This window comes from Episyrphus balteatus, chromosome 1 (assembly GCF_945859705.1).
Source record: "Episyrphus balteatus chromosome 1, idEpiBalt1.1, whole genome shotgun sequence".
NCBI lineage: Eukaryota > Metazoa > Arthropoda > Insecta > Diptera > Syrphidae > Episyrphus > Episyrphus balteatus.
Genome location: NC_079134.1, coordinates 83154674 through 83177966, shown reverse-complemented (window position 1 = coordinate 83177966; position 23293 = coordinate 83154674). Strand labels below are relative to the sequence as shown.

The 23293-nt window shown below is 33.6% G+C and overlaps 1 protein-coding gene across 1 annotated transcript; it reads left to right on the top strand.

Annotated features, from left to right (window-relative positions):
• Positions 1 to 1365: 1365 nt before the first annotated feature.
• Positions 1366 to 10145, top strand: LOC129907795 (uncharacterized). The gene is made up of 2 exons (XM_055984172.1): positions 1366 to 2023; positions 10072 to 10145. The coding sequence occupies exons 1-2, from the start codon at positions 1366 to 1368 to the stop codon at positions 10143 to 10145; spliced, it is 732 nt and encodes a 243-aa protein (XP_055840147.1).
• Positions 10146 to 23293: the final 13148 nt, after the last annotated feature.

Genomic DNA, 23293 nt, shown 5'->3' with positions numbered 1-23293 from the left:
GTTCAATTGTTATGTTCAAAATCTCGTGTCGTTCCCTTAAAGGCGACAACTATAGCTCGGTTAGAGGTTCAGGCGGCTGTCCTAATGGTGGAATTAGTGCAAAAAATCCTTCCAATAATCAGTAGGACGATCACATCAGTCAGTTATTACACCGACTCTACAACGGTTTTAACATGGGTAAAGGCACCTTCCTATAGTTGGGAGACATATATAGCAAATCGTGTAGCAAAAATCCAATCTAAATCAGATTTGAATCATTGAAATTATGTAAAGGGAGTATTAAATCCAGCAGATCTTATATCGCGTAGGTTAGGAATGCGCAATCTTGTAAGATCAACCATTTGGTTCAATGGCCCTGAGTTTTTAAGGCAAACTTCAAGTATACAAATGGAGTATTCGATTCCAGAAGAAATCTCTGGGCATCGAAGGCCAAAGACAGTGCTAAATATGTCAATCCAAAATGATATAATAAATTCAATCAACCATAAAAACTCGTTTTTTACACTGCAGAAAATTTTTGCACATTGCTATAGATTCATGAAGAATTTTAATTTTCGTTGCAAAGGAAACAGAAGAACTGGTTCTTTAACCGCGGAAGAAATCCAGAAAGGAACGCATTTGTTATGGAGGATTGTTCAATTAAGTGTTTTTCCCGAAGAGTATAAGGCACTTCAGGCAGGGAGACCTCTCCGCAATACCTCTAGCATAATGTCGTTAAGCCCATATTTTGATAAAACAACAATGTTAATACATGTGGGTGGAAGACTTAAAAATGCTGAAATTCCTTCCCAAGCAAAAAATCATATATTACTCCCAAAAAATAATATAGTTACCGCATTACTCTTAGATCACTTACATAAAAAACATCTACACGTTTCCCATAGAACACTTGTATCTATCTCTCGGCAACAATTTTGGATTTTGAGTGTAGGAAGAGAAACACAAAAGGTACTTTCTAAATGCATCCAATGTTTCCGTGCGAAACCCAGATCCATAGATCAATTAATGGGTAATCTACCTAAGGAAAGAATCGTACCTTCTCGCCCATTCTATTATTCAGGGGTGGACTTTTGTGGGCCAATACGAACACATTATAATATTCGAGGGAAAACTCCAACAAAATCGTATCTTGCAGTATTTGTATGCTTTTCAACAAAAGCTATTCATATTGAAGTTGTATGCAACCTTACTACTGAATCATTTATTAACTGCTTGAAACGATTTGTAGGAAGACGAGGTGTATGCCATACTATATTCTGTGACAATGCCACAAACTTTGTAGGGGCAAGAAACCAATTAAAAGATTTAAAAGATTTTCTTGATTCGTCTGAAACTCAATCATCGATTAATTCAAATTGTTTAAAAATGGGAATTAACTGGAAACACATTCCACCACGTTCTCCCCATTTCGGAGGCCTTTGGGAGACCGCTGTTAAATCCGCAAAAACATTGTTGTTAAAATATTTAGGAGAAGCGTCTTTAACTTATGAAGAGCTTTCCACAGTTGTGATTCAAATTGAATCTATCTTGAATTCACGCCCACTTACACCTAACTCCTCAGATCCTAATGACATGCAGGCATTGACTCCCGGTCATTTTTTAATTGGTGCTCCGTTGACATCGCTTCCAGAACCTGACATAACTGATCATAACATCTCAAGATTAGACAAATTTCGTCAGATTCAGCATATACAACAGCATTTTTGGCAAAGATGGTCAAATGAATACCTCCATCTTCTTCAACAGAAATTAAAGTGGAAGGTGGAATCCAAAAATCTAGAACCTGGAACAATGGTTGTTTTAAAAGATGCACACCAGCCTCCAATGAAATGGAAGCTCGGACGTGTAATCGAAGTTGTCAAGGGAACAGACGGATTAGTACGAGTGGCATATGTTAAGACTGAAACCGGCACATATCAACGAGCTGTTCAAAATCTTTGTCCCCTACCGATTGACCATAAAGAGCAGCAAAAGGATGCTGCACAAATCCCAATAAAAAAACAACCCCTGATGAAATTAAGAAGTGGGAGATACCTCCGTAACTCTTTAACATCATTATTATGCTTCATGTTGCTATTGTTTCCATTAGCTGCCTCTTCAGATACCGAACCAATAAGAATAACCCAATTTGACCATCCCACAGGGATTTATTTTGAAGATATAGGTAGTTCGAGCACCGTGATTGTTTTTGGAACATTTATATATTTTATAATTTATCATCATATTGGCTAGAGCTAGGAGAAGTGAAATCTTATTTACAGAGAATGGATAATATTTGTTTAGATGAATTGAAAATTAATCCGTATTGTTTGCCTACAGTAACAGCTCTCAAACAAAGAGTTATAGCAATCGAATCAAACAATGACCTCATTCATAATTAGCATACTTCTTACAATAAAAGGATAAGAATTGCTAGATCTCCTTTCGATTTTATAGGAAACGTGGCACATAGCTTATTTGGGGTATTGGATCAAGATGATGCTAAGGACATACAGCACCAAATCTCTTTGGTCAACCAAGATGAACAGCATCTCGTGCATCTCCTTAAAAAGCAGAGCTCAATCGCAGATTCAACCGTAAATCTTCTGCAACTCAGTCAGCAATATCAAGGTTTTAAAACCATGTTTGAAAAATCCTTAAACAGCATTGAAAAGCATCAAGAAATAATCGATGTCAGTCAGCGCTTTTCTGCATTAACTTCATATTTGATTTTGTCAATTTCAAACCTCGAAAGAGTGCAAGACACATTACTTGACGTTCTTCTTAGTCTTAATAATGTCAAAATGAATCCTCATTTTATTTCGCCGTCACAATTTATTAAACAGCTCCAAATTATTCGGAACAACATTCCGTCCCATCTTAACATTCCGACAGCATCTGTATTAGATATTTATATTTATTTATTTATAAGTCATCTATTAAAGGACGAAGTCTTAATGACTCAATAGTATTTGAAATGATGATCCCTTTGGTTGATAACCAAGAATTTCAGCTTTTTAATTTAGTTCAGTTTCCTCTATTTCAAAATGATTCAAGTTTCATAATAGAATTATCATCCCCTTATTTAGCAGTCACTGCAACAAGAGATAGGTATTTTGAATTAACAGAAAATCAGCTATCATCATGCCATTTCCTCTCAACGAAAAATTTTGTCTGTAACCAACAACTACCAACAATGATTCATCGAGACAGCGGTATAAGTTGTGAAGTCTCGCTTCTGAATCATTTGAGTAGTGCTTTAAGTCACTGTTGTTTAACGAGATCCATCTCTCAAGATCGATGGGTAAGCCTAAGAAGTTCCAATACTTGGATATTTGCTCTTAAGGAGGCTGTAACTGGTTTATTGGTATGTGAAGGAATAACAAAAAGTCTAACCCTAAGTGACAGTGGTTTTATAGAATTTTTGATACCATGTATTTTAAAACTTCCATACATAGTGATAAATGGTCGAGTCTTTAGCAATAACACCTTAAAAAACTCATTTGTTCCCTCTATTAAAATTTCTGAGTCAATTAAAGGTAAAATACCGATGAAAAATATGAACATCATAACATCCTCGAGCAATGAGACTAATTTTAAAGAGATAGAAGATTTAAAAAGCAAAATTAGTGAAGTTGATAAGGACCTAGATAATGATACCTGGGTAAATTCTATAAATACGCACGATTACCATCATTATAGCATGAGCTTCATATCATTCCTTACAATGATTGGATTCATCATTTTTTATTTTATTAAAAAAAGAAAACCCAAACCACTTCCTAGAAGAAGCGCTCCTCGTTTTGAAATAGACACACAATTTTAATTTTTTTTTTTTTTTTTGAGGGATTAGATCCCTCAAAGGGGGGGAGTATGTTAAGTAAACATTTTAAGTAACCATATGACCAATAGTATTATTACATTGCATTGTTGCTGACACGATGGGAAATGATTTCTTACTAGTTCCCACTGAGTGTTCTTTTTAAGTATAATTATGTATACCTACTTATTTTTTTGTATTCTATCACCCATTTTTACCTTTCCTACCATATCATATTTCCACCCAACTCCTACTTCTGCGTGAGACCAGACGAAATAAGATCATTTAATAAAAGTTCAATGTTTAGTCTCACGCGCTGAGTGTTCATTATGCTGACTTGTCATTTTTGGCAAAGTACCTTTGAATGATCGGCATAATGGGCACTCGCTGTCCAACCACTTTCAAGTGAACATCTTAGTCAAATAAAATTGTAACCAATATTAATAAGAAAATATAAGTCATCTTATTCAAATAAAATTGTAATCAATATTAATAAGAAAGTATAAGTGTTTTTTCTCATTTAAAATACAAGGTTCTAAAGTTTAAAGAACAAGAAGGATGGAAACACTCGATTTTGTGTCGACTATCGCAGGCTGAATGATGTGACGAAGAAAGACAGCTACCCACTGCCAAGAATCAGTGATACTCTAGATGCAATGGAAGGAGCACAATGGTTTTCGACTTTGGATTTGAAGAGTGGCTACTGGCAGGTAGAAATCCATCCAGAAGATCGGGAGAAGACGGCTTTTTCCATAGGAAATGGTCTGTGGCAGTTTAATGTCATGCCGTTTGGGCTATGTAATGCCCTAGCTACTTTTGAGCGCTTGATGGAGTGTGTTTTGAATGGATTAACCTGGAAATCTTGCCTAGTCTATTTGGATGATGTCATCGTTTACGGGAAAACATTTGATGACCATTGTGAAAACCTTAAGGCTGTTTTCCAAAGGCTACGAGAAGCACATCTTAAGTCGAATCCAAAGAAATGTGCACTTTTCAAGACCGAGGTAAAATACTGACTGATCCTGAAAAAGTTGACACTGTGAAAAATTGGCCGACCCCTCAGGACAAGCATCAACTTCGGAGTTTCCTGGGTCTGGCAACGTACTATCGACGATTCGTGAAGGATTTTGCGAGAATCGCTAAAAGCTTGCACCAACTTACGGAGAAGGGTAAACCCTTTGAATGGTCAGGTGAGTGTGAGAAAAGTTTTCAGGAACTGAAGCTGCGATTATGTGAAGCTCCTGTGTTGGCCTATCCAACTCCCGGCAAACAATTCATCATTGACGCAGATGCAAGTAATGTTTGAGTTGGTGCTGTTTTATCGCAAGTTCATGACGGAGAAGAAAAGGTCGTTACCTATTTCAGCAAGGTACTCTCGAAACAAGAAAGAAACTATTGCGTGACCAAAGGGAACTTCTAGCTCTAGTATCGGCAACAAAGCACTTTTATAAGTACATCTATGGACAGAAGTTCCTTCTTCGCACAGATCATGGTGCACTAAATTGGCTTTTGAACTTCAAAAATCCAGAGGGTCAAGTAGCAAGATGGATCGAGATACTTCAGACGTATCAATGTCAGATTCAACATCGGAGAGGAAAGCTGCATTCAAATGCAGACGCATTATCTCGGCGCCCGTGCAAGCAAGACTGCAAGCATTGCACACGACTAGAAGAAAAGGAAGTTGTCGCTGTTAGAAGAACGAGAGCTGATCCCATTTGCGGCTGGAGTAATGAAGAACTCAGAATGGCCCAACAGGAAGATTCGGACATCGAACCCATCCTTGCATGGAAGGAACATCAAGAGAAACCAGAATTGGCCGACATCTCCGACCAAAGCCCCATTCTAAAAGCATATTGGGCACAATGGGACTCACTTCATGTGCAAGAAGGGCTACTCAGGCGTAAGTGGGAATCCGCAGATGGTAATTCCTATGTAATGCAGCTAGTCGTACCTCAGTCAAAGGTAAATGATGTTCTCCGAGAGATGCACGGTGGAACTTCTGGAGGCCATTTAGGCATCAACAAGATGCTGGAAAAACTACGCCAGCAATTCTACTGGTTACGTATGAGAGAAGACGTTGAAAAGTGGTGCCGAAAGTGTGATACTTGTGCCGCTAGCAAAGGACCAGCTAGAAAAATCCAAAGCAAGATGCAGCGTGTACAACGTGGGTTCATTTTTTGGGAGAATTGCAATAGACGTAGCAGGTCCTTTTCCCGAAACCAACAACGGAAATCGGTACATCCTTGTAATGATGGACTACTTCAGCAAATGGCCTGAGGTATTTGCCATTCCAAACCAGGAAACCAAAACAGTTGTGGATAAGATCGTCTTTCATTGGGTGAGCAGGTTCGGAGTACCCATGGAACTTCATTCCGACCAAGGAAGGAACTTCGAATCTAAGATCTTTCAAGAGATTTGCTCACTCCTTGGCATCAAGAAGACGCGAACAACACCGCTTCATCCAAAATCTGATGGGATGGTTGAGCGATTTAACAGGACACTTAAGGAACACCTGTCAAAAGTAGTCAATGATAATCAACGAGACTGGGACCGACATATTCCATTATTCTTGATGGCTTATAGAAGTGCAACACATAGTTCTACTGGACATACACCATCGGAAGTCCTATTTGGCTCAACAATACGCCTGCCAAGTGAGATAAAATTTGGAAGTGTTCCAAACGAGCCACATCAATTGGATGAGTACGTAGATAACCTGAAAGGAACACTGGCTGACATTCACCAACGGACAAATATAAAAGCGTCTAGTGACAGGATGAAAACAAGATATGACGCACGAGCGACAGCAACAGAGTTTCAAGAAGGAGAACTTGTGTGGTCTTACAATCCCCACCGACAAAAGGGACTATCACCGAAGCTACAACAAAACTGGGAAGGCCCTTACATAGTAATAACCAGAATTAACGACGTGGTTTACCGTATACAAAGAGGGGTAAGAAGCAAACTAAAGGTAGTTCATTGTGACCGTTTACATCGTTATAATGGTGAAAGAAGCAATGGAGTTGTTCGGGACGAACAATCCTAAGAGGGGGGCAATGTAACGATGAATTACTGAACTACTTTTAAGATAAAAGTCTGAACACACTACCTACTACTGCAAAGGTAGAAATGTGAACGGACCTTTAGAAACTACCCTCTGAACACATCCCAAAATATCCCACTGAACACATCTCAAAATATCCCACTAGACTGGAAGTATGAAGTGCCCCTCCTGGAAAGGAAGTTTCGAGAGGCAGGGACGAGAGCATTCGAGGACGTTCTCGAGTCTTGAGATTCCGGTATAAAAGAGCAGCGTAGACACCGACCGGAGACAGTTTAATCTTGAAAGTGAAAGAGTACAGTACAAAGTGTAATAAAGTGTTGCGAATTGTTAGTAGCAAATAAAGTGATTTAAAAGTGTGTTTGTGTGAGCGAATAATAAAAGTAAATTGAGTTAAAATAAAGTGTGTTCTTATTTGAATGGAAATATAAGTGGAAATTATATAAGTTTTATTGTGAACCCGAAATAAAACCTTACAATACAATAAATTTGTTCATTTGTTTTTGGTGTTGCTTTACAAATTTCCAACATCTCGACGAGGGGATTGCGATGCTCAGAGCATTTGGATTGTTGAAGAGGTTCATTTCCTTCTTCTTAAGAATTTCCAATTCTCTTATCCAGTTTTGTGCCTAAAAAGAAAAATACAATAACTTGATTACTTTCTCTCAGACTTTATTAAATATTCTCGGCCTACATGATCTCATTGCTTCAAATGATTTTAACTACAACTTTAGCATTGTCTCTTGCCCGATCTCGGCATTGAATGACATAACTGTCCATTATAGTCAGCGAAAACATACCGATTGCCAAGTGTTTCACCAATTCGGTTGCTTGTTTGTCCTTTTGAAGTGATGGGGTGTGCGTTGTATCGGTTGAGTTTTCATCATCATTATGTAATTGGGCTCTTTTTGGAACTGGCTTTGGAGAAGGTTCTTCTGCATCTATCTCAATCGAAAATGGAGACTTCTGTTTTGTCTGTTTATTTGGTTTTGATGGTGGGATGATCTGGGCCCTATTTCACCAACTACAAGTTACAAGCACAAATTTGTAACTTGTAGATCACAAGTACAAATTTGTACAATGGAATTCTGTTTCACAAAGTACAAATAAGTAATTCACAAATTTGTGATTATCGAGAAAAAAAATTACAACTAACTTTTGAAAATCACAAGTTTGTAGAATTACCGTTTCACCAAATATATTTTTTTCTTGTTAGCAACAAGTATATCTCACAAACTTGTAAAGCTCTTTAAAGTCTAAGCGGTGACCGTTGAGTTACTTAACTCGTAACGACAGAGGTTAAAATTGGTTTCAAATGAAAACTAAGTTGATATTGAGTATGAAAAAATAGGATTGCCATTTTTAAAACTTAAGCAACCCTATTTTAAACGAAAAATTGTCAAATAACTAATACTGTCATATCTTAGTAGTTAAATCAAATAAGAACATTTTTTAAATGCCAAACAAAATTGTAAATATATATTAAGATTTTTGTATTGCTGGATTATTTTTATATTTATTATTTTATAATGACATCCATGTACTTATAGAAGTAAAACAAAGGGTAAAATAATAAAATTGTAAATAGTGAGGAAAATTAATAAAATAATTTAATTATTTATTAATTAATTTACTTAAGAGGCAGGTTAAAGCAATCAGGAAAATTTTTTAAACAGATATTTTGTGATATTTTCATTCGATTTGAAACACAAATGCTATACCAATTTTTAAAGCATTTGTTTTCCATTACAAATTCAAAAAAAAAAAAAACATTTATTTCAAATAAAAAATCGCCTTAAAAAAATATTTATTGCAAAAAAAAAATTGCATTAAAAAAAATGTAATTGCAACTGCAAAATATATAAAAAATTTTTTAATGCAATTTTTTTTTTATTAAGAAATTTTTTTACTTGCAAAATGATTTTTTTTTTAATTTCAAATGTTTTTTTACAACCTTGAATAATAATAATATATATTGCTTTTGTTAAAATAATAATAATGGCCTTCGGCGTAAAGCCATTTTAAACACTTTAATCACGGTAAATACGGTTTTTACAAACTTGTAACAAAAATGACATACGTCTTGACTCTTGTAGAAAATTTTCACAAATAAATAGAAACTTGTAACTTTTTTTTTTGGTGAAACAGAAACCCACAAGAAACTTGAAAGCTCACAAATTTGTTACTTGTAAAATACAAGTTTTGGTGAAACAGAAAATGGATTTTTTCACAAATTTAAAATTGTAGATTACAAGTACAATTTTGTGATCACAAGAAACTGGTGAAACAGAATTTCACGATTTTTTCACAAATATTGTGAAAATTACTTGTAATTACAAATTTGTAAGTTGGTGAAATAGGGCCCTGTTTTCCTCTTCATTTGGTTTGCCTCCAAGTCTTGAACACAAAAAATAATGAAGTCAGTTAATCTATTTTTTTAGTCAAAATATTACCTTTAGTTGCTCCTCTCGTCGTTTGCGGCTCATTGAGTTCATTTTCAATTATTGCAACATCTGTACTGGCAACGTTATTATTAAAAAAAAAGATACAAACGAGTTCTGTCTTCCCATGTTTAGAAAATTTAAGGCTTAACTACGTTCAACTTCAAAAAGTACAAAAGTGAAAAAATGTTTTGTCTTTCACCAACACACTGCAAAATTCTATCTTTCATCTCAGAAAAACAAACGTGAGTGAAAACATTTTTAACTTTTTGAAAACACCGACACATGTAAACCGACATCTTAAGAAAATGATTGCTAGATGGCGTTGTACAGAATAATTTTCAATGAACATGCCTTTTTTTGACAGATGATTTGTTGTAAACAAAAAAATATTTTTAACAAAAATTTATAAATTCGAAACAAACTCCACCAATCCAACATAATCTTTCATGAGGTTTTCCTTTGTGATTTGATGTAAAAATAATATCATTTCTATAGCTTTGGAATCTGTAATCCTGCCACAAGCCACATAACTTGATAAAATCAGCAGTAGTTATAATAAATGAACCACTTTTGAAAGCTTTCAAAATAAATACAACAAATTTTTGTTTGGCCACAAAAGGATACATAACATTGTTTATTTCACTTTAGTTCCTTTTTTGTTTTGTTGCTTTTCTACCGACGGTCTCCATGAAAAGATTTATTTTTCTCTCGGGCGCCGCAAAACACTACCAATCACAATTTCCTAAAACAACTGATAATCCTTAAAGCATTATCTGGACCAGCACCATCACTCAGCAATGTGTTTATTCCAATATTCTTGTTTGAATGTATAGCGCAATAACAAAACCAAATTAAAGTTGGAAAGTACCATTTCGTGATATTTCTCGGAAAATCGGGGACTCTTTGTTTGGTTGTTGTTTTCTTTCCCAGCGATGAACTAGGTGAACAATGGAATTGAATGTAGACAGTTGAATGTTGAGTTTCTTTCCACATGTTTATAAGAAATTAGAAAATAAAATAATAGAATCTTAAGAAATAAAACAAAAATCAGTAGTACTCCCATCATGACCGCAAGACGAAAACAAATAACTGCACATTTTTTTTTTCACAAATGACAGATAATCTTAAAGTTTCAAACACAATTTTGATACTCATTTTCGAGTGAAGATGTCGCTAGTAGTATGTGTGTATTTTTCACTTTTTCACTTTTTGAAATCAAAAAGTGAATGTAGTTAAGCCTTTACACTTCACTATCTGTTCCAGATGATACAATTTCAATTGCTGGGATTAACTATGTTTTTCTGATGAAGCAGATTCGACACTGAAATTGTTAAGCTATGATTACATGGTCAACGAAATCAGTCAACGCCTTGACTCTCTGACGTCAAGAAAAAATCCATATTCTCTCTTTCATCTCATCGTCAACGTTCACAGCGTCAATGCATTAAACATTGACTATCACACGATTGACACTATTGCCTCAATATTGTCCCAAATTACGTTGACGCACAGGTGTGTCAACGTGACATTTACCTTGCAGTGTCAACGCGTTGACTCGCAAAAGTTTGTTGATCACACTGTTTGACACAAAGCAAAAATTTAAATTTTCCAAATTTGAAAAAGGCTCTCATAGAAAAACTAAACGAAAATTTTTTTGACATGGTTGGATTGAAATGTAAATATTTCGATATATACGCAATGCACTTTTAAGATAAGAGTCTTGAATGAATTCTGACAAGATTGTTGAACGAATATAAATGTAAAATTACTAAAGTTTTATCGAAAAATTAGAAAAAAAAAAATAAAACAAGGTTCGACATTTGATTTTTAAAAAATCGAAAAAAAAATCGATACGGCCACTTTCAAACGTTTAAAGGCTTAACTACATTCACTTTTTGATTTCAAAAAGTGAAAAATACACATATACTACTAGCGACATCTTCATACGAAAACGAGTATCAAAATTGTGTTTGAAACTTTAAGATTAAATTTGCAAAATTTAACTTTTCTTTTCTCCTTCAACAATGGAATTGAATGTAGACAGTTGAATGTTGAGTTTCTTTCCACATGTTTATAAGAAATTAGAAAATAAAATAATAGAATCTTAAGAAATAAAACAAAAATCAGTAGTACTCCCATCATGACCGCAAGACGAAAACAAATAACTGCACATTTTTTTTCACAAATGACAGATAATCTTAAAGTTTCAAACACAATTTTGATACTCATTTTCGAGTGAAGATGTCGCTAGTAGTATGTGTGTATTTTTCACTTTTTCACTTTTTGAAATCAAAAAGTGAATGTAGTTAAGCCTTTACACTTCACTATCTGTTCCAGATGATACAATTTCAATTGCTGGGATTAACTATGTTTTTCTGATGAAGCAGATTCGACACTGAAATTGTTAAGCTATGATTACATGGTCAACGAAATCAGTCAACGCCTTGACTCTCTGACGTCAAGAAAAAATCCATATTCTCTCTTTCATCTCATCGTCAACGTTCACAGCGTCAATGCATTAAACATTGACTATCACACGATTGACACTATTGCCTCAATATTGTCCCAAATTACGTTGACGCACAAGTGTGTCAACGTGACATTTACCTTGCAGTGTCAACGCGTTGACTCGCAAAAGTTTGTTGATCACACTGTTTGACACAAAGCAAAAATTTAAATTTTCCAAATTTGAAAAAGGCTCTCATAGAAAAACTAAACGAAAATTTTTTTGACATGGTTGGATTGAAATGTAAATATTTCGATATATACGCAATGCACTTTTAAGATAAGAGTCTTGAATGAATTCTGACAAGATTGTTGAACGAATATAAATGTAAAATTACTAAAGTTTTATCGAAAAATTAGAAAAAAAAAAATAAAAAAAGGTTCGATATTTGATTTTTAAAAAATCGAAAAAAAAATCGATACGGCCACTTTCAAACGTTTAAAGGCTTAACTACATTCACTTTTTGATTTCAAAAAGTGAAAAATACACATATACTACTAGCGACATCTTCATACGAAAACGAGTATCAAAATTGTGTTTGAAACTTTAAGATTAAATTTGCAAAATTTAACTTTTCTTTTCTCCTTCAAATATTTTTTTGATATTATGAAAGATTGGACTTTCCTGAATCTAAATCTGGTTTCAGAAAAATTCTATCAGGTACCATTTTTGTAAAAATGATTTTTGAAAAATTTGGGTAGTTTCTAAAAAATCAACCTTTTAGATTTATTTGAACTCGTGCAAAATTAAAACTATTTGTAGCATTGAGCTCAAATTTGGAGGACTTATTCCTCGTAATATGGTCTATCGATTGACACCAAATATGTCCTTTTAAATTAATGTTTTCTCATATTTTAAAATACTGATTTATTAAAATTAGCAGAAATATCGAAATCCTTTACTTTTTACTAAATTCTACAGGAACAAAAACACCTTAATTAAGGAAAATGTAAATTATCAACGCTCATTATATTTAAAAAGTCAAATATGTAAAGAAAACCATAATAAAATACATTAAACAAAATTTTTACGTGTTTTGTAATTTTATACACTATTTATCTATTTAGAAATATCTTATTTGTAATAAACCATTCGATAAACTGCCTTGTAAAGCTTCAGATTTGTTTCTACTAGAAACAAAAGTATACTTTTCTTATAGTTTTTTATGTGCTGAGTTAGAATCCGAAATCAAAAAAATTCTATCAAGTGAGGATTTTAAGATATTCGCATTAAAGTATCACAAAATCAAGTTTTTTCTAAGAAAATCTCAATAAAATCTACTATATCTCACAAACCAGAGCCGACCGAATTTTTTTGAGTTCGGATTCAAAATCAGCACACCAAAGTCCATTAGAAAAGTATATTTTTGTTCTAGGGAGAAAGATATATTAATTTTTAGAGATCATTTTTTTTATGATAAGATATGCCAAACCTACTAAACTTACTGAAATTAAGATATCTCGGAGAAGAAAAGAGATATTGAGAAGATTGAAACTGAATTTGAAAGAAAAAAAATAAGTTCTTTTATAAACCGTAACAATTTTAATTGAAAAATATTACATTATGCCAAAATATTTCTTCAAAAACAGCAAAAAAATGGGTTTTTGAGATTTTCTAACGGGAATATCTAAAAAACGTGACGTGCTAGATTAAGTCTGACTTTGGATTCAGAATCAGCATACAAAAATCCTTTAGAAAAGTATAGTTTTATTTAAAGGAGGATTTCCTTGCAGACCAGTGCTGTCATTTGTGAAAAAAAAAATTGTGCAGTTATTTGTTTTCGTCTTGTGAGTTGTGAGTACTAACAATTTTTGTTTCATTTCTTAAGATTTTATTATTTTTATTTTATAATTTTCAACTGTGTGCATTCATTTCCGTTGTTCATCTAGCTCATCGCCGCCGCTGGGAAAAAAAACAACAACCAAACTAAAGAGTCCCCGCTTTTCCGAGAAGCATCACGACATGGTGTTTTCCAACTTTAATAGGATTTTGTTATTGCACTCTTCATGCAAACATAAATATTGGAAATGAACATGATCCTGAACTTTGCAGACAATTTGTCTGCTGAGGTTTGGACAGCCACCAAAGTCGCAAAACTGGTCTGATTTTGAAAAATTAAACGGCATTCGCTTCGTTAAATAAAAATCTAGGGGCGATATTTTTTAGTTTTTTTTTATTTGTCTTAACAAAAAAGTTATGGCCAAAAAACGAAAAAAACACCAAAAAATTAATTTAAAAATTTTTGGACTTTCGTCACCACTGTAATAATGGACCCATTTTCATAAAATAAACGCCATTCGCTTCGTTAAATAAAAATCTAGGGGCGATATTTTTTAGTTTTTTTTTATTTGTCTTAACAAAAAAGTTATGGCCAAAAAACGAAAAAAACACCAAAAAATTAATTTAAAAATTTTTGGACTTTCGTCACCACTGTAATAATGGACCCATTTTCATAAAATAAACGCCATTCGCTTCGTTAAATAAAAATCTAGGGGCGATATTTTTTAGTTTTTTTTTATTTGTCTTAACAAAAAAGTTATGGCCAAAAACCACAAAACCCACCAAAAAATTAATTTAAAAATTTTTGGACTTTCGGCACCACTATAATAATGGACACATTTTTAAAAAATAAACGCCATTCGCTTCGTTAAATAAAAATCTAGGGGCGATATTTTTTAGTTTTTTTTTATTTGTCTTAACAAAAAAGTTATGGCCAAAAACCACAAAACCCACCAAAAAATTAATTTAAACATTTTTTGGACTTTCGGCACCACTATAATAATGGACACATTTTTAACAAATAAACGCCATTCGCTTCGTTAAATAAAAATCTAGGGGCGATATTTTTTAGTTTTTTTTTATTTGTCTTAACAAAAAAGTTATGGCCAAAAAACACAAAACCCACCAAAAAATTAATTTAAAAATTTTTGGACTTTCGGCACCACTGTAATAATGGACACCTTTTTAAAAAATAAACGCCATTCATCTTGTTTTTTTTTATGTTAACTTTGGGTTTCGGAAGATTAAGCTGTTTGAACGATGATTCTATTCTCTCATAATTTATATGGATAAAACGACCAACTTTCAAACTTTTTTCGTTTTCCATTTTTATAATTTCAAAATTGTTGTTTTGTGGTTTTCTAGATTTCCTAACACAAGTGTCCATAAAGGAATATAGGGAATCAGATTTTCCATTAAATATTTAGAAAATATTAGGGATCTATAAATATTAGGGTTGCTTATATTTTTATCTTCATTTTCATTTTCAATTTTGTGTTTATTCGTTTTTTGGCCATAACTTTTTTGTTAAGACAAATAAGAAAAAACTAAAAAATATCGCCCCTAGATTTTTATTTAACGAAGCGAATGGCGTTTATTTTTTAAAAATGTGTCCATTATTACAGTGGTGCCGAAAGTCCAAAAATTTTTAAATTAATTTTTTGGTGGGTTTTGTGGTTTTTGGCCATAACTTTTTTGTTAAGACAAATAAAAAAAAACTAAAAAATATCGCCCCTAGATTTTTATTTAACGAAGCGAATGGCGTTTGTTTTTTAAAAATGTGTCCATTATTATAGTGGTGCCGAAAGTCCAAAAATTTTTAAATTAATTTTTTGGTGGGTTTTGTGGTTTTTGGCCATAACTTTTTTGTTAAGACAAATAAAAAAAAACTAAAAAATATCGCCCCTAGATTTTTATTTAACGAAGCGAATGGCGTTTATTTTATGAAAATGGGTCCATTATTACAGTGGTGCCGAAAGTCCAAAAATTTTTAAATTAATTTTTTGGTGGGTTTTGTGGTTTTTGGCCATAACTTTTTTGTTAAGACAAATAAAAAAAAACTAAAAAATATCGCCCCTAGATTTTTATTTAACGAAGCGAATGGCGTTTATTTTATGAAAATGGGTCCATTATTACAGTGGTGACGAAAGTCCAAAAATTTTTAAATTAATTTTTTGGTGTTTTTTTCGTTTTTTGGCCATAACTTTTTTGTTAAGACAAATAAAAAAAAACTAAAAAATATCGCCCCTAGATTTTTATTTAACGAAGCGAATGCCGTTTATTTTTTCAAAATCAGACCAGTTTTGTGACTTTGGTGGCTGTCCAAACCTCAGCAGACAAATTGTCTGCAAAGTTCAGGATCATAAATGAACACCATTTGCTGGGTGATGGTGTGGCCCAGTATGAAGTATGATAGGCTTTTAGGATAGATTATTATTGGAGTAGGAGATTGTGATTGGTGGTGGTGTGGTGTTGCGGTGCCCGAGAATTTTCTTTTTGGAGGTTACCATCGAGCTTATACCATAGCGTCTCCTCAGTCGGAAAAGTGGAAAAGCAACGAAACAAAAAAGAACCTAATAAGTGAAATGAGCAATTATTATGTATCCTTTTTTGGCCAAAGAAAAATAAATTAAAAACATGAGTTTCGTTTTTCATTTATTGTACTATAAACCGATTGTATCAAGTTATGTTGCAGGGCTACAGCTTCCAAGGCTATAGAAATGATATGTATTTGTACATCAAATCAAAAAGGGAAACCTTTTGAAATTACAACAAACCTTTTGAAAGATAATGTTGGATTGGAATATGTTTGGAATTTATAAATTTTTGCTGAAAATTTTTTTTGTTTACAAAAAATCATCTGTCAAAAAGGCATGTTCATTGAAAATTATCCTTTGCAACGCCATCTAGCAATCATGTTCTTAAGTTGTTGGCTTGCATGTGTTGGTGTTTTCAAAAAGTGAAAAAGTAAAAGTTAAAAATGTTTTAAGTTTCACTTTTGTTTTTCTGAGATGAAAGATAGAATTTTGCAGTGTGTTGGTAAAAGACAAAACATTTTTTCACTTTTGTACTTTTTGAAGTTGAATGTAGTTAAGCCTTAAGGCTTAACTACATACACCACTTTTTGAAAAAGTACAAAAGTGAAAAGTTTTTTTTTCTGACTAGCGCAATTGTTTTGTGATAAAGAGTATACAAATTGTTTTTTAGCCCAAAAAATAAGATTTCTGCGTCATTTGTTTTAATTTTTCATCCCGAAAAACTATAAAAAAAATGCGTTTGAAAGTGTTCACTTTTATACTTTTTAACTTTTTGAGCCAATGTAGTTAAGGCTTTATAGCATAAAATGTAGCTTAGAATATAGGAATGGTTTTTGGTTTTTTGTAAAACAACATGGATGCCATGGCCATACTGAATTTTGTTTTAAATGTTAAATGAGAACCATCCTCCCTCCAAAACGGTACACCATTAAAAAAAAGCCCTACAAAAAATATTCCCAATCCAACTCTCATCACATTTCCACACAAAAAATATTGTCAATCTGAAACGATGACACGGTATTAAATTCTGCCTCGTCAATGCTGGTCATTGCGATGACACCCAGTCCTAAAACTTTGTCACAATGAAACTCACAGAGAGATCACACGACGTGACACTCTTGGGACAGATTCTGACGTCATTTTTACGTCAGAGAGTCAAGGCGTTGACCGATTTCGTTGACCGTGTAATCATAACTTTAGTAATGTTTGATGTTATTTATTTTTAGATTTTATATCAAATTTAATTAGAAAAACACATAATTACTATTTTTACCCAACATAAACTTACAAAAATTTGGAAGAAATTTTCCAATACTTTTGAGCTTCGAACATTTACTTGTTATCTTCGCTGGACGTTTTAAAAGCTAGTCTTTTGAATTAGATTGCACTAAATGTTGTTTTGAACCTTCAAGAGCCGTTTTATAATCATCTAGGTTTTATCATTTACTTTCAGTAAGGATGTTTCAATAAATGTCCAACTTTTTGTTACTTAACCTAGATAGTAGTTCCTATCAACCTCATACATTTATACAGGGTTGCAAAAAGCTCACATTTCAGCTTAGCTCACAGCTCAGCTCAAATTTTGAGCTAGCTCACGTTTGAGCTAGGTACCATAGGTCAGCTCATTTGAGCTGAGCTGAAAGTGAGCTGAGCTGTCGGTGAGCTGAGCTGTTGGGTGAGCTGAGCTGTGTCGGTGAGCTGAGCTGAGCTGTTGGGTGAGCTAAGCTGAAGTGAGCTGAGCTGTGATGGGTGAGAGGTTACATTGATTTTTATTTGGAAAGTATAATGAAATATGAAGATATTTTAAACTCTTATAAAACACCATAGCTTAAGATGTTTGGTTCTAGATATTTATGGAATTATTTTAACGCATGCATGTTTTTAGAAATAAAACAGATAATTTTTCTTGTTCTTTTCTCTTGCTTTTTTAATAGTAAAAATATTTCTTTTTTTATCATAAAATGAAACGGAAAACTAATATGTTTTTGGTATTGGGTCATTTGTTTGAATTTGGTTGAAATATTAACAAAATTATTATTATTATGAATGAGTTTGGCGAAACGGTGTGTGATAGAGATTTGTTCTGGGGACATATTAATGATGAGGAAGTTATGCAAACTGCAGGCTAGTGTTTTGTGCAATGGATTAGAAATGTTATATAATTTGGATCTTGTTTTTTTTTTGTTGAGGAAAAAATAATTTCGTTTGTGGATCCTTTCAAGATTATTTTTTTACTAGGGGTTGAAAGTTTGGTAAAATTTTTATGACGCGTATGGTCAATGAAGCTCGGCAAAAATCCTTGTATCAAACCTTCCTAGTGGGTGCCGGGCGGTAATGATCACCACAGTTTTTATCTTGTGCGTTTTTGGCAAGATGGGGATCAGCTAAGGTGTTGAATATATTTGTAACCAGCTATATTTTTCTTGTTTTTGAGAAAGCTTAGAAGCTAGAGCAACTTTATAGTCACAAAAGTCAGAAATCGACAGCAATGCTTCAACAGCAGTTCATTAGCTACAAGTTTGACGAGACAAATACAATCGCAGAAAATTGTCTACAAATTGATGATCAATTGATTGATCAAGAACTTCGTTCTAATGGAGAAGAAGTAAAAGATACTTGGATTATGTCAAGAATTTTGAACTCTGCCATCCAAGTATGATTATTTCCATGCTGCTTGGGAATCGGTTGCAGATGCACAAAAGACACTCCAGAAGTTACGTGAACGCCTTCAACAAGAAGAAGTCAGGCAAAACAGTCGAGAATCTGAAGTTTCCAGTAGTGCTTTGATTGGAAAGCATGACAGATTCAAGAATGTAAACTCAAGAAAGAACAACTACCCAGTGAAGAAGCCAGAAAACAAGAGTCAAGATGCCGACCCAGGTGAATTTGAAAAGAAATGTTTCAAATGTGGTAAGTTTGGACATTTGAAGCGTGACTGCAGAAACAAACCATGTTTTGAATATTTCGAATATTGCAAAAGAAATTACAATTGCAATTACTGTCATAAGACAGGTCATTTCGCAAGTGAATGTAGAAAGAAATCAAACTGTGAGGAGAAAAAGGTAAGATCTTTTATTACTCTTGCTTTATCATCAACTCTTCTCGACAATATTTGCAATAAACAAAATCAATGGATCCAAGACAGTGGTGCTACAAACCATTTGACGGGAAATCTTAATATTTTATCTAATGTCAGATCTTTAGATTGTCCTGTTCAAGTCGAAATTGGCGATTCAACTAAACTAGAAAGCTTTTCTTATGGTGATGTCCTTTTAGAAGCTTATGACGGCAAAAATTGGAATCCTGTTATATTACGAGACGTTTTATTTGTTCCTAATTTAAATTTTAATCTTTTTTCTGTGACAACCGTCCTTGACAAAGGTTATACTCAACAAGCAACAGCTGAAACATCTTTCATTATGGAAGATAATGAAGTTGTCATGGTAGCTAAAAGGTATGGTGGTCTTTTTGAAATGGTATTTAGACGAAGAAAAGAATATAATCTATCGGCTGTAAGCATTAAGCTAAAGTGTCTCATCCCAAAAATGACTTTTTTGCAAAGAATCCACTAGACAAAATTCATGTTGATCTTTGTGAAATGAATGTACGATCTTTTGGAGGTGCAAAGTATTTCTTACTTTTCAAAGATGACTTCACTAGATTTCGAACGGTTTATTTTTTGAAACAAAAGTCAGAAGCAGTAGAAAAGCTTAGCAATTTTTTGAATCTAGTTGAAAATCAGTTTGGAAGAAAAGTTAAAGTCATTATGTCAGATAATGGAACTGAAATCAAAAATATAAGAAGTAAGAAAATATTTGAAGAGCTGGGCATTTTTCATGAAAGGTCTGTGACTTACACTCCACAGCAAAATGGTAGAATAGAAAGAGAAATGCGTACCATGGTTGAAGCAGCAAGAGCAGAAATTTATGCAAGAGAACATCTTTATGGGCAAAAGCAATCAACTATGCAGTCTTTACAATAAATCAAACAGGTAAAAGTAATGAATCTTGTAAGACACCTGCAGAATTATGGTATGGTCGCAAGGTAAATCTCAAATCGTTAAAACCATTCGGATGTCAATGTTATATGCTAACACAAAATAATCATCGTCAGAAACTCGACAAGAAAAGCAAGAAAGGTATTTTTGTTGGTTATGACATTGAAGAGCACGGTTACAGAATCTATCTACCACTTGAAGGACATGTAGAAGTGTCATGTAATGTGATCTTTGATGAAAATAATATGAAACCTTGTTATGATTTTAGTGACAAAAATCAAGACAACCCCTTCAAGCAAGAAAACTGAGTTCAACAAAGAAACTCCGACCTCAGACCGCGAAAATCGGGCTTGCACTCACACACTTGCAACTTTTTGTTTATGAACACAAAGTCGAACGAGAATCGTGGTGAAAAATGAGAAAAGGAAAAGAAAGAGAAGGCCAACAAGAGCCAAAGCGTCATTTTGTTATTTTTTGTTGAAGTGTTTGGTCGCGTCGTGTCTCATGTCGTTGTTTGTGTAATGTTAGTTTATTAATTATAAACAATTTTATTAAATTATAAACAATATGGAAAACAAAAAAGGTATGTTTTATATATCGCTCAAAGTGTTTGGGTTAAAATGTTGTTTCTTCTTGTGTTGTAGATGTAATCTCTAATGATGAAGAAAAATCTAGAAGGTGAAACATGCGATTGGGTATCTAAAAAAAAACACCAACAACAGCAGCAGCATCAAATGAAATAAAATGAAAAAAAATGTATTGTATTTTATATTGTATTTATTGTGAAAATTTCGTTTGCCAAAATAAAATAAAAAATAAAACAGTTTCAGTGAAAAAAAAAAATAAATCTTGTTCTTTTTTTGTTCGCAAATGCGAAATGTCATCCCTTTCTTATTCCTCTTTCTGGTAGGTTTTCGCTGCTCCGGCTCAGGTCCGCCCTCGGCTCCGTTTTCTCGGAATGGAGATTTTCACCACACCAATACATATGCAATCGACTTCGCGGTGATTATAATTTCCATACTAATTGAGCCGCCTTCGGACCAGTTTCTGATCCGAAGTCGGGCTCAGCTCCGCCTCAGGCGAAGCGGATTCGGACCGAGGTCGGACCTGTTTGCTTGAAGGGACGTAAAAATTCAAGGAGGAGAAGTGGTATTAAGTGAATTTTTACCTGAACAAGAAATAGAAAATACAAATGATCAATTACAGCAAAGTGAAGAGCCAATTGAAGACTTCATTACATATGAACAGCAACAAAATGAAGAATTCAATAAAGAAGAACAACAGTCAACTCAAGAGGAGTATTTCGAATGTCAAGAGTCAGAGCAAAGTCAAGTCAGAAATCAAATTACTTCAACAATTTTCGAGATCGTCAAAACATCAAGCCACATCCGAAATATAATGACTATGCAATGATTGGTGAAGTTGAAGATATTTCGGTGAAAAATGCACTAAAAGATCCTAGTTGGAGAAAAGCGATGAAAAATGAAATTAAAGCATTGCATGACATGGAAGTATGGGAGTTAGTAAGTCTTCCTGAAAACCGAAAGCCATTAACGTGCAAGTGGGTTTTACGAGAGAAGGCTGATGGATCTTTGAAGGCACGTGTTGTTGCAAGAGGTTTCGAGCAAGTTCAAGGAATAGACTATACCGAAACATTTGCTCCAGTAGCCAGATATGCAAGTATTCGTTTACTTTTAAGTCATGCTGCTAGTAAGGGGCTAGAAATTCAAATATTCGACATAAACACAGCTTTTCTTAATGGTAAGTTAAATGAAGAAATTTATATGTTACAGCCTGAGGGATTTGACGATAATTCTGGACGAGTCTGTCCTCTTAAAAGAAGTCTCTATGGACTGAAACAAGCTCCAAAGGACTGGAATGCAACATTTACTAAATCACTGAAGCGACTACAACTCAGAGACACAGATGATGATTCTTGCATCTTTTATAACGAAAACAAATCTGTTATACTTGGCATATTCGTAGACGATGGAATAATAATTAGTAACGATAAAAGAAAAATTCAGCAAGTACTGTCAGAAAAAGCAAATAACTTCAAAATGAAACAAACTGAACCAAAAGAAGGACTATTATACTACCTAGGAATGGAAATTCATCTGAAGCAAAATGGTATTATGGTGACGCAACAAAAATATACGAATAAAGTTTTAAATCGGTACGGATTTAATGAAGCATATCCTGTTAAAACTCCAATAGAACCAGGAATGTTAACTGAAAAACATACAAATGACGAACCTTGAAGAACAAACCCTTTCGTGAAGTGATAGGTAGTTTATTATACTTATCGACTATATCAAGACCGGACATAAGCTTTACCATAAATTACCTGAGCAGACAAGTCAATAATCCAAAAATTTCTCACTGGAAAATGATAGAACGTGTCTTAAGATACTTAAAAGGAACAACAAATTTTGGAATTCATTTTGGTAACGAAGCAAAATTAAGAGCCTATGCAGATTCAAATTATAGTGGAACCGAACCTGACATGATTTCAACAAGTGGAATTCTTGTATACTACAGTGGACCTATAGTCTGGATGGCCCAAAAGCAAAGTGTTGTGTCAATTTCATCAGCTGAAGCAGAATATCGTTCAGCAGCTAGTTGCATACAAGAAGTTTGTTGGATTCGAAGAATCATGCAAGAGCTCGGAATAACTATAAAAGAACCTACAGAATTATTCATCGACAATAAGGCAGCAATTCACATGCTGGAAAACGCAGATGAAGGAAAAATAACAAAAGGGAAGAAGCACGTTGAAATACGTCGCAAATTCATCAATCAACATATTGGCAAGACAGTTAATCCAGTTTATATTAACACCAAACAAGAAATTGCTGATATCTTTACCAAAGCTTTGAGCAAGAATATTTTTCAAGAACTTAGGCTAAAGCTGGTTAAGGAGGAGTGTTGAATATATTTGTAACCAGCTATATTTTACTTGTTTTTGAGAAAGCTTAGAAGCTTTGTTTTATAAATTGATATTTTAAAAATTAATATTTTTCATTCTGTTTCAAACTATTCTTGAATAAACATTTTATTTATTGTTTTAGAACGAATAGTATTTAATTAATTAGCTGGACTTCCAATATAAGGTCAGGTTGCATAGCTGTGTTGTTCCTTAACTCCTCAATAGTTAAACAACCAGAAAT